Source organism: Pteropus medius, unplaced genomic scaffold, assembly GCF_902729225.1.
Source record: "Pteropus medius unplaced genomic scaffold, Ma_sr-lr_union100, whole genome shotgun sequence".
NCBI classification, from domain to species: Eukaryota; Metazoa; Chordata; class Mammalia; order Chiroptera; family Pteropodidae; genus Pteropus; species Pteropus medius.
Window position 1 is genome coordinate 2,347,768 of NW_024352783.1, and position 12,875 is coordinate 2,360,642.

At 46.3% G+C, this 12,875-nt stretch overlaps 1 protein-coding gene across 3 annotated transcripts in view; it reads right to left on the reverse strand.

Moving 5' to 3' along the window:
* Positions 1 to 12,875, reverse strand: part of GAS7 (growth arrest specific 7) — a 204,732-nt gene that overhangs the window by 87,662 nt on the left and 104,195 nt on the right. Inside the window, exon 1 of one of the 3 annotated variants that reach the window (XM_039847351.1) lies at positions 11,808 to 12,326. The exons of the other annotated variants lie outside the window; for them this stretch is intronic. Coding sequence (XP_039703285.1) covers positions 11,808 to 11,810 — 3 coding nt within the window. The 5' untranslated portion in view covers positions 11,811 to 12,326. Of the gene's footprint in view, positions 1 to 11,807; positions 12,327 to 12,875 lie in introns of those variants that run through there. 3 annotated transcript variants of the gene reach the window in all.

Sequence of the window (12,875 nt, forward strand, 5' to 3'; positions counted from 1 at the left end):
GCAGGTGCCAGGGAGATGGACAGCAGCCAGAAGCCTTCTCACCAGCAGAGCATGTCCACTGAGCCCAGTGCACACATGGGCACGTTTACCTGACCTCCAGACACTGCTCTGCTCTCCGAGATTGGAAGACGGTCAAAATGCAATCAAGAGAAAAAGCCTTATGTTGAGTACAGAGAGAGAGAGAGCGCGCGCGTGTGTGTGTGTAAAATATCCCACATACAGGAGATTTTGGCTGCATGGGATTGGGAGTAAAGTAGGAATAGGGAGGTCAGGGAGCTCAGGCAAAGAAAGAAATAATCTAGAACTAGGTTGCTTTTGTTTGAGTCAGGTAACTTACAGCATCTAAGATGGGAAGGCCAGACTAGTGTTTGTCCAAATAACCTAGCAGGAAGTGGGAAAGTGTTAAAAGGATATGAAGCAAGGGTCAGAGACTGACACGGCCAAAAACAGTTTGCAGAGGAGAGAGGGACCCAGAAGCACAGTGAACACAGCCCTCCAGCCTTGGGCTCAATTCTGACTTGGCCACAGCCTCGGGCTCAATACTGACTTGGCCACTTAGTAGACCTGTGACCCAGAAAAATGACTCAACCGGCTGTGTCTATTTCCACATCTATAAAACAGAGGATGATGTTAGCCCAGTTGTGGGAGACACTGTGGAAATTAACAATGACAAACTCAGCACCTAGGAAAGTGCCTGTCACCAAGAATTCTGAATAAACAGGGGTTTCCAGCAGAAGTGGGGGCCATCTAGATACTGAGTGAGATCAGGCTTCATATAGCCTCTACCAACAGCAGCGTGAAGTTCACCCCAGCCTCACCATCACTGCATCTGAAATGTCACCAACAACAGTCACTTCTCCCTGGTTTCTGTTTCCAAGACGACCTGACTTAAAAGACAAACACAGACCTGCTGGGGAGGTTAACACGTTAAGACGTTGACTATTACGTTCCTGCTGAGAAGGCTGGGTGGTGAGAACTCTCCCTAGCTGGGCCGGCTGAGCGAGTGGACCGAACCTTCTGACTCTGTGTTCCACCTGTTAAGTAGCAACAATGACACCTGTCACGTCTCCACAGCTGCATGGTGCTTTGCTCTTTAGAATGACTCTAGTTGATTCATTTAAATAACCTGTGGGGTCAGAAAAAGCCTTGGCTTACATTTGATGACCAAGGAGGTACCATTACTGCTCTGAGGTCTCTCCAACTGGGAAATGCATGACCTGCCATCTTGAAAATTTCGGAAAGTGCCTGCAGAAGAGGCACCCCTGGTACTGAGCCAGGATGGGACAAGGGGTGCTGAACGAGGGGAGGAGGACACCCAGGACAATTTCCTAATTTGGCCAACGTGGCAAAGGTGGAACTCCATATTCCCCTCCAATACGCCCATGGGTCTCCAGTCTGCCTGCCATTTGACAATGCTTTGCTTCCATTTCCCCGAGGCAGCCTCTCCCAGAAAGAAGTTATTCCTGTTGGCTGGACTGAAACAAGTGAGGGGTCAAAAGATGTGGCTGGCGACAACTGGGTATATACCCAAGAGAACCGAAAACAGTGCTCACTTTTACACCTATGTTCTAGCATTATCCACAATAGCCAAAAGATAGAAACAATCCAAGTGTCCATTAACTGAGGAACAGATAAACACAATGTGGTGTGTATCCATACAAAACAATGTTGAGCCATGAAAAGGGATGAAGTACTGAGACATGCTACAACATGAATGATCCAAGAAATAAGCTAGACACAAAGGACCCACATATGGTATGATTCCATTTATATGAAATGTCCAGAATGAGAATATCCAATAGATACAGAAAGGTAATTAGCGGTTACCAGGGGCTTGGAGGGTGGCGGGAATAGGAACAGGGTTTCTTTTGGGGTGTGATAAAAATGTCTTAGAACTAGATAGTGATGGTGGTTGCACAAAACTGTGAATGTGTAAAAGTCACTGATAAATTTCATGTTCAGTGTATTTTGTCACAAAAAATTTTTTTTAGAAAGACATAGTCGACGAGGCAGAAGTTGTCCTCCCAACTAGCAAGCTGTCATTTACGAAGCCCAAACAAGCAACATTACCTCACCCCTTGTGGGCATGGAGGTACAGGCTCCTGGGAGAGCTGCTCCACAGCCACCGAGAAGATACAACACGAGTAACTACCCAATAATTAAGGTCTCTACCAAACTTATTCTTCTCATTAGTTCCTTTCCAAGTTTAATCCTTCCCTTCCCTTCCTCAGTCCCGTGGCTCCTCCCCTTCCATTCCGTCAGCTCTTTCCCATGGGAACAGGACCTAGAAGCAGGGGCGACACAGGCCCTATCTACAAGGAGCAAGGTAAGCAGGCGTGGGCTGAGATGAAGACGTTTTTCTCAACTCAGAAATTCTTAACCTAATGCACAGGATGGCTTTGTGGGAGTTGTAAAACACTACCTCTTGCCCTGGATGGGCCATCCCCCAGGGTGCAAGATGGGGTTTCAGCTTCCCTGGGCCCCCTCATCTGGGTCCCCTTGTTCAGTCAACAACCTGCTCAACTATACATGGAAACCCATCCTCTGAGAATCTGAGGAAAACTCGATCTTCTGTCACCCACATGGAGGCATGTATGTACATACACTCACCCTATTTTATCAAGAGGTTTCTAGACCAGTTCAGAACCCCAGTCTAATAGGTACTCAAGAAATGTCTGCATTCAGATCTCACTTCTGCCCATCGATAATGACTTTGACCACTCACCAAATGTCTGTAAGTGCACCAAGGACTGGTCAGGTGATTTACACACTTATCTCTTTACAAAAAGCCTGCCACATAGATCCCATTTTAAAACAAGGAATCTGGGACTCAGAGAATTTAATAACTTGCCTCACATTGCACAGCTAAGTAAATGGTCAAACCCAACTTTAAAATATTAGCTTTGTTCTAGACACCTCCCTCAAGTTACCTAAATCCAGGCTACCTTCAGACCATCTCTCACCAGCTTTCCATATTCGGCTTCATTTTTTTTTACCTGGACCACCTGACATTCCAGCTCCCATCCAAGGAGGGTAACAACTCAAGCCAGATTCTCCTGCCTGTCGCAGTCTCTAAGTGTGCACATGCCTTCCCTGGAGATGTGCAGAAATATCACCACCCACATCCAAGCAGTCACGTTCCCTGGCTGTAGGCTGATTTCCTTGTCTCCTTATTTAAAACAACACAACCAAAGAAAATTTCCCATTAATAATGGCTACTGACTACCCCTGATGGTGGGGGTGGGGGGCAGGGGATGAGCAGGCAAGTATAGGGAAGTCACCCAGATCAACCTGGAGCCTGGGAAGTCACCTTTTAACATGTATCCTAGGTGAGTCTTATGCTCACTAAATTCAGAAGAGACTGGTTTTCAGCTTTAGAGGGAGCAACTGAGAAAAAACATCACTTCTAAAATCAAAACTGAGAACATACAAATTTTAATAAACACAATTTATAAAAAGACAGTGTTTAGCTACATGGCTACTTATTAATGAAAATGATCCTATGCCCTAGCCCAAACCCTTCCAACAGACTATTTTAAGAGAAATTCGATCTTGTCTCTGTAGCCTCCAATCAGTACCAACCCCCACACTTAGCTCCTCACAGCCTCCAGCACTCTTCAAGTTCAACCTGGAACTCGTTCCCCCCCTCAGGAGGCTTCTGGGTAAGCACCTGATTCTTACCTTCTGCAGATGTGAGCAAATGTTACTTGCTGATGTTAATGGGTGGTCGTCAGACACTTGATTTAGCAGCTAGATCAGTTTAAGGTCCCCGCATTCCGTGTCTTCTCATACCCCAAACCCAGAAGCAATAGAAGCTCTAAAGAAAGGCATATCCACAGGGCCCCACCCCCACTCCCCCACACCCAGATCTATATATAACACGTCTGAAGTTGTCAGCCTAAGGAGCCACTTTCTGGCAGACCAGTTGCCATGGCAATGACTGTTAATGAGCCCAGTGCTGTGATTGGCACTGCTTAAAGGCTGCTCCATAAAGAACTCTCCAGAAAGTTCTGCCTTCTCCAACCACACAGCCAGCTGGACACCCAGAAGCAGCCAAGGCATAGCTGGGTGGGCCTGGAAGGCTTCAGTCCCTGGGAACCAGTTCATTATTAGTACGCCCTGAGCAGTCTCGTACCCAGATGTCAGGAGTGGCCTCTACTGCCACTCACCAGGGGTCAACCAATTAGTGACAGAGGCTGCAAGGGCACTACCAAGAAGGCCAAGATCCAGCTGGGCCTGAGACAGAAGAGTCACGTTCGCTCCACATCTTTCTGCTGGACACTTATTTAGGGTGGGAAGACTCTTACACAAAACTAGAAACAGCTACCCAAGGAAAGATAATCTCCTCTGGCTACAGGTTAAGATACAAAGCATGAAGCAGGGGCCCACCTCCCACAATGATGTCATCAGCCTCAGGGGATCTGTTTGTAAGAATACTGGGCACCGCTCCTCTGTCTCACAGGTAAAAGTACTATTCTCTCTAGCTCTCCCAGGCTATCCATTCAGAGAGAGCAACTCACAGAAAATAACTGGAAAGTAGGGCACTGGTACAGTGCATTCTGGGAAGTGTAGTCCCTATATGTAGTTTTACAGGCGGGTGGGGAGGGGATGGACCCTGGCAGCATCTTCATGTTCTTCTAAGGGTGAGAGATTTAGAGCCTGGGCCAGAGAGAAGATAGAAGGAGGAAGAGAGAAACAGACTGTATGATTCAGGAAGGCAGGGCCACGTCAACCTTGTTCCTAGCTTTAGTCTCAGCATGGCACTTGAAACACTGGATGGATGGATGGATGGATGGACGGACGGATGGACGGACGGACGGACGGATGGAAGGATGGACGGATGAATAAATGAAGGAAAACTTGGAATTGTAGTCGAAACTGGGCTTTAAACAGGTTTGAGGAAGCGATTTCACCAAACAAGTAGACAGAGAATAGCAGTTTAAGTGGGTACCCCTCTGAGAACAAATCTCGGTTCTTAACGAATCTGACTGAATGGACTGTTCAACATCGAGTACAGGGAGGTAGGGCAGACAAGATAACAGTGTTTAACTGCAGAAAATAAACTGAGGAACAGTCTACAGAAGGCTCAGGAGAAGCACAACTTCTAATCATGACCTCATATGATACACAGAAGAAAAATCCCAGGAAACCATTTAGCAACCTCGGGAGCAGGCAGACAGGTATGGCATCTATGATACCAGAGTAAATGGTCATAAGTTTGAACTAAGTTTAAAAGGGCAAATTGGTTTGAAAAAGAAAACAATGATATTAAGAAGGAACAGGAAATGATCAAATTGTAGAGAAACTTAAAGGAAGTAACAGAAAGACCATCCGTATTATTTGTAATAGCATATAGAGTAAGTATTGAAAAAAAAATTAAGAATTTTTTCCCAGAATGAAAGGAAATAGGAAAAGTAAAAATAGAGGGACAGAAAAGCAAGCCAAGATATGGATGCTAGGTGTTCCTGAAGAGGAAACTAAAACAAAAGGTATAACAACAAAAACTACAACCAAAGATTGATAGGTTGGAAAAAACTTCCCTCGGCTAAAGGAAGACACATCTGTGCATGGAAGGTCTAGCACTGCTCAAGGCAAAGGGGTTTTAAAAGCCCAACAAATGAACACACCCTAACAATATGTTTACAAAGCAAAGATGAGGATAAAGTCCTCATTTAGTGGGAGAAAGGTGTCTCCAATAAAAGAGCATAAATAAAGCAGGCGTCAGATTTCTCTGTAACTGCATTTCAAAAGACACCTCTGGATTGTTATGTGGAAAATGTGAGACCTTCCTATGTGGCCAAGCTGTCTTTCACTAGTGAAGGTGGTTGAAATACATTACTCTACAGATAAGGGTTCAAGAAATACACCACTCATGTGCCCTCCTTAGTAAAAGTGCTTAAAAGATGTATTCTAACTAACTGCCCGAAAAATTAAGACCATTAGAGGTGAAGAATGAAGTAGTCAAGGCAAAAAGGACCAGGGCTGAACATGAAAGGAGCTTTAAGAATGTGAATTATTATAAATCTAGTTACAAGATATGTGTATGTATCACTATTCTCAACTTACGGAATTAAAATTAAAAAAAAAGAAATAACCTGGGTCACAAATTCCACATAATATTAGAAAAGATCAAGAGGTTGGAGAAAAAAAGTGTGGACACCTAGAGAAATGAAACCAGAACCCTGATTTTCTTTTCCAGTGCAATAAAGAAACATCAACTTCTTCCTCTCCTTCCTGCCGAGGCTCTGAGGTACCTGCCCATTTGCTCCTATCCTCTGGCATCCAGTAACTGCTCTTATCTATTTCTCAGAGAAGGACAGGTTTCCAGCCAGGGAGAACACAACAGAAGGCAAGGGTTCTTGGAGACCACAGACTCTTCAGTGGATCCTGGGGCTGTGAGTCTGACCTTCAGGCACCTTTTATTGCCCCAAGGCCAATCAACTTCCACTGGGAGTCCTGAGCCCTGAATCCATTAAGAAGGACGCGGTGGGACCAAAGCACTTTGCCCGCTGAGGGGAAACTCAGTAGGAATCCAGGTTTTCCCAAAGACCTCATTCGTACCATCTGTTTGCTTTGGTTAGTTCTCGGAGCATTCCAAAAGCCAGCCTCTCTCAGCACTCAAAGACAACTGTGCGGCTATTGCCCAGCCTGAGTCTAAGCATTTGTTTCCCTTGAACTACTGTGGTTGGACTCCTCTATGAAAAATACATCAAGCATGTGAGGCTCACCTCCAGCATTTTACCAATAAGATGACCATCTTCCTTCCACTTCTCTATTTGCATAATTTCTCAGTAAATGTGACTGACTCATCAGAGCTTTTGCCAGAAACTTCCTGGTGTATACTCAAACCCCTCTTATTAGAAATCACTTGGTTAGCAGGGGTGTTTCTTTGAGTCCATAAAGGAACTTTCCAAACCAGACTTTAAACACTTAAGTGCAAATGTCCCCAGGACTCTTCCAAACCTGGTACAACTCAAGTGTCCTCAAACCTTACTGCTCAGGGTGGACGGGGACACATTTCCAACGATAAATGCACTGGTTTGAATCCACTACTTGCTCATGTCAGACCTCTACCCCGCTGAGAAGCCTCCTTGGATGATATCTACAAGTCCCCAGAGGGTGACTCATGGGCCTCCCCAGCTCCAGTACTCAGGGAGCATCTGCCTTATGCTCTTCCTTGCCTACATCAGCTACCTCCCCTTATACCCTCACCCAAACCCAACACTATCCTCTGTTCACAAAGCTGCTAGAGAAATCCTTACACTGTGGCGGTCACTGGTGCCCATGACAACAGGTAGACATCAGTGCCATGGGAATTTTCTCCTAGCACCCACAAAGCTGCTGGCTATGAGGCTGGAGGTTGAACCACTTTGCAAACCGCAGATGTGTCTTAGCCACCCTGAATATCCATCTGGAAGCCCTCAGTGCCTTCCTGATGGCCAGTAAACTCACTGGGCCTGTCTGTTGGGACTGGGCAGGGAGAGGACATAGAACAATAAACTCTATTTTCTGACCCTAAAATGGAATGGAGTAATCTGGTTACCCAGGAATTTTGATTAACACAATTACAATGTAGTCCATGCAAGGACACAGGAAGTCAGCCCTTCCAGGAAAACTTGCTAAGCTGGAAAACACGGGGTCTCCAGTCAGGCAAGGATTGATGAAAAAGGTTTGCAAATGATACTGGGAATTATAAGGATGATTGGGGTGGCTCCTCCTGGTTCAGAAGCCATTTCACAGCCTTGAAGTGACTGCAGGTCATGCAGCAGAGGGTAGGAAGGAATCAATCATGTAGGAAGTGGCTTCCATAAAGACCTCACACAAATTTCTTCATGAGCCCTTACTTCACTAACACAGGAGGAAAGATTTTTATTACCGTTGCACCTGCCATATACAGATACAAGATAGAAGAGCCAATTAATAGGGTGCCAAAGGAGACAGTATAAGAAATGAAGAATGCTGGATGTCAGTAAACTTTTTATATCTGAGATGGCTGGTGCTTTTGCTGATGGCATCTGTCCACGGGCACCAAAAAACATGACAGGGATCTGAGAGACACCCACTCTTCAACATCTCTTGGGAGAATCTCAGCATTGGCCAAACAGTATAATTGCACTACCGAATATCATGGTCACCCCTGCCACTTACAGAGATTTGGAGCAGATGCCCAAAGGTCTTGTGGCTGTGTTTAGGGCCACTTGGAGAAGGGGGTTCCCACAGGTGCTCCTGAAATACGGAGAACAGCTCCAAGAAACAGATGGGAAGCTGTGGCTGGTTCCTCACCTTGGTGTCTGGAGGGCTTGGAGAACCCCAGAGAATGCCCCTAAGTTTTGTCCCATTTCTGAGGCCTGTCTGATCCTGGTGCTTCACAGCTATAAAAGGCAAGGCAGTGTGCTCCCATCAGCCTGTTCCAGGCTTCTGAGTAGGAAAACCTGAGTGATTCTGCATACCAGCTTGTGAATAACAGACATTTTATTCAAATGCTCAACTTCCCAACAGGCTATTGAGGAAGGTTGACCCTTTTTCTCCTACCCATTCCCCCACAGATAAAAATCACATGGGCCACCTTAGGACTACAGAAGAATCAGTCGAAAGCACACAGGCCTAGACATAAAGAGGCTGTCCCCAGACAACAAGCGGTAATTTATAGTCCCCTTGGCTTCTCTGGGCCTCTGTTTACTCATCTGTAAAACCAGGGGCTGCCACCAGAGGAATATCTTTCATAACAGACCAAAACCACCACAAGGGGAATTTCAAGGGATTTAAATGACCAGCACAAGCTTACAAAAGCAGCAGCTACGTAAACAAAAGAAACAACAAAGACCTCCTGACAGAAACATAAATGTTCGTAAAACATTTTTTTTTTTTTTTTGCCATCATGTTTCCCCGAAATTCTTTTGAGCAGTTTTGGTCTAGAGACATGGTTTCATTTACTCAACCAAATCCAATTCAACTGGAGGAAAAGAAATGCTATCTGAGACACCAGTAAAGTGAAATGATTTAACAAAAGTTGGAAATCATTAAGTGTAAGCTCAAACTGGCATACTAAATTGTGGGCATTATACCTCAGACCTGTATGAAGAGACTGAAAACTTAATTCTCTCCTTCTTTTGTACAAACCACTGTTCCGGCCTCTTTGGGTTGAAATGTCCCTATTTGTCATTTGAAGTTGCTGGGCTAGAGTTTTTAGTACTTCCTGTAGTCTTAAAGGATCTCAAAGCACACCCTCAATTTTCTCTACTAGATTATGTCCATAATAAATCAATTATCCTGCCTTAGAAGACGTTTTTGAAGGACATTGTGAGGATAGGTCACTGACAACAGGTCACCTCCCTAAGGAAATCTTCATAAGGTGAGGGCCCATCTAGATCAGGGGTCCCCAACCTTTTTGGCACCAGAGACCAGTGTTCCTATGAGAATTTACGCCTGATGATCTGAAGTGGAGCTGAGGCTGTGATGCTAGTGCTGGGGAGCAGCTGCAAATAGATGAAGCTTCGCTTGCTCGCCAGCTGCTCACCTTCTGCTGTGTGGCCCAGTCTTTAAACGGGCCATGGACCAGTACCAGTCCACATCCCAGGGGTTGGGGGCCCCTGCTTTAGATGATTTCTGGGTAAATTCCCTTTGCAGAGGGTAAAGTCTGGGAACAAGAGAGTTTTGCCAACATTTGGTACTGGGAGGGAGAAAAAAAAGAAAAAAATACTAGTGAAGCCCCCTCCCAGCCTTCCTTTAGTATTAAGATGCAAAGCCCCCAAATGCCCTATGCTATTGTTTCTGGCACTTTCGAAAGTTGTTATGTCTCCAAAGAAAACCCACGACCAAATGTACCAAGCATTCTGTTTCATTCAAATGGACTGAAGAAGTGAAGAAGGGAGTTGGAAGTTGCTAGCTCAGGCAGACCTAGGCTCAGTACCTCACACAAAGCAGCTTGCCAGGAACGTCAAGGACAAGTGAACAGCTGCTGCCCACAGATGCCTTAGGGGCAAAAGGAGGCTTCCTCAGGGAGTTGATGCCCTTTTAGAGAAAGGTGGCTGGCCCTCATTAGGGTACAAAGGTGGGAGCCTCTGATGGTCTGCTGTGGGGTATGATACAGACTGTCCAGCTTTGTGGTTGCTAGTTTGGGGATGAAGGGCACCAAAAGAAAGGCATCAAGTCTCAGCATAGACACTCATCCTAGTTCCTCTGCAGTGCTAACGCCTGTGTTCCAAGTGATTCTAATCAAAGACTTCTGACTCAGAGACCTGATTCCCTGCGAGCCATAACTGGTTCTGAACCATGAGCACCGGAAGAAGACTGAGGCTAACAGGGGTTGGAACAGTTTCCGCAAGTCAGTAAGGGGTACAATTTCAACCAACCCAATTCAGTCAACATTTTTGGAGCCTCTGCTACTGGTGCATATAAAACTAGACAAATGGTGAGAGCCGAGGGCCTTACTATCAAGGTTTGGGACCCACTACCTCTCTGTGGCCCCGTGCAAAGAAGTGGAAGGCCTGAGTACCAAGCTTGAGCTGCCACTGTCTTGCTGTGAGATCTTGAGCAACCTACTTCATTTTTGCTGATGGACCTCAATTTCTTCATCTTGAAAATACAGAAGTTGAACCAGATGGTCTCCAAGCAAAGTCACATTCAAGTGTAGACATGGGATTCAGAGGCATCAAACTATCCCTAGAAAGCTGTCCAGGCCCCAAACTCCTGAGATTCTCCCTCATAATCTCGGAGTTCTGTACTCCCATCTCTCACCATGGTGAGTTATGGTGAGTTCTTCTGTCCCGATGGGCCTGCATCTGCCTGCCCCTTCCCTGCCATTCCCAGAACCACAAGCTGTTGAGCTCTATTTGCCTAGCGATCAGATTTCTGCCCTGGCATCCTGGACTTCCCTGTATCCAAAGTTAGAATTCATCATCCCACACCAGTGAATTGTTCCAGGTCTGCTAGCAGTTAGCTCTTCTGTTAACCACTCAAACTGTGTCCCGAACACGCAGCCCACTTAAGCTTGGGCATACCCCACAGACCGCCCACATCCCACACGCCTCGGTTTCTGCCTTACCTACTCTGCCAAGAGCTTTGCCTGCACTCTTATTCGCTTCCTGAATATTCGTCTTCTTCATTAATCCCTTCTTCTCCATAAACCTCCCAGACCCACCAGAACTCGCCCCCACCCACCTCCCCCCGCCGCCCCCGTACTCTGCAGTCAGGTCCTGGATAGCTTAACTCCTAAGTTTCAGGAGAGCATCCATTACTCTTATTGTAGCCATTGCCATCTCCACCAAAGGGGACAGACACATCCAGCCCAGCCTGGAATCGCCATCCAGATACTGGGTTTACTGAGCAGATGATACTCAACGACCTCTGGGGAGCTATGTCCCCATAATGGGCTTTCGCCTTAGTATTCCAGCTAGAACTGTGCCATGGGATAGAAGGTAGGTGTTTAGGAAGGTAGAAGTCCAACTTCATATTTTACAAAAGTTAAATGGGGGAGGAAACATGTGGACTCCAATCCCAACAACAGAAGTTCATGTCACCACTCCGCTTGGGTAACCAGGGGACCCAAGACTCTCCTTCCAGCCAAACATTCCTTTTTAAATCTTTCCCATCTCTTCTCCTGATTTCTCACACAACAGCCCAGTGTTCTCTTCTCCCTGCTCACGACTTTGGCCTGTGAAAGGTACTCCCCCAGCACTCAGGGCCCTCAGACCTTCTAAACAGGTTCTCAGAACTGCCTCTTTAAAATGTCAAAGTCATTTTAGAAACATGCAGAAGAAAAGCAAGCTGAGCACACACATCTGCAGGCAAGCAAAATCGATTCTTACCATCAGAGGGACAGCTACTCTTCTTTGGGAGCTGCTAACACAGGGGAGAGCCTCAGAAGTCCCCAGATCAGGACCAGGCTCCTGCCAGCTTCCTCTCCATAGCACCCTCTGCGGGAAATAAGGCTGAGGCAAGCAGCTACTCCAGGGTCAGTGCTCTGGGCCCCTGGAGGATGTTCCTGTGGCTTTTCTCATTGCTATTCTTTCACAAAGAACCCACTACATTGCACAGTTCCTTCCAAATCTGCTCCAGCTCTTGTGGGGAAATCAACAACACATTCTGGACTGTCCAGATGCAAAGTTTCTTGAGGCTTTCTTTCTTTTCTTTTTTTTTTTTCACACTCTCTCTTTTTCCCCTTTCTCAGCTAAAAAAGTCGGCTGAGGTCACAACATACAATGGCCAAGCCTGTGTCATTGACCAGATGCCTCCCACCCCCAGGCCTGTGGACAAGAGCGCCTTTGTCCACTGTATTTTAGGCGGGACTCCCTGGGCCTGCCCAAACCCTGCTGGGGAATGTTCCGCCAACTTCTTCCCAACCCTAAGTCAGGGCTCTGGCCTTGGCCCTGGCCCCAGCTGTGTGAACCCAAGGCCAGTTAAAACCCAACATAAAAGGAAAGGAGAATGTTCCCCCAAAGAACCGTTGTGTTAGGCCTTCCCGGGGCTGGAGAGCTGGTGCCCCTAGAGGGGCAAGGCTAGGGTCCCCTGCCTTCACTCTGCCCTCACCATCTCCAAATCTGGACAGACAGCAAAAAGGGGCAATACTGTGCATCTTGGGTGAAAAGGGCCTGAGGATCACAAAGCAGTTGATTGCAAGTGAAGAAAGGATTGGAACCTAAGAACAAACCTGCATCCACCAACAAAATGAATTTCAGCAGGGCCTTGGAACCTTGGTGAATATGTCTTATCACTCTGTTTAGAAAGCTTTTGGGAGCAGCTGAGGGTTTAGCATTTAAAATGTCACATATTTCTGTGTTTGCTTCTGATATACATCTTTGGAATTTTAGGAAGTGATTCTCTACTTCGAAGTAAATATGATTTTCTGGAGAGACCAAGGTCATGAGGCCTGAGGT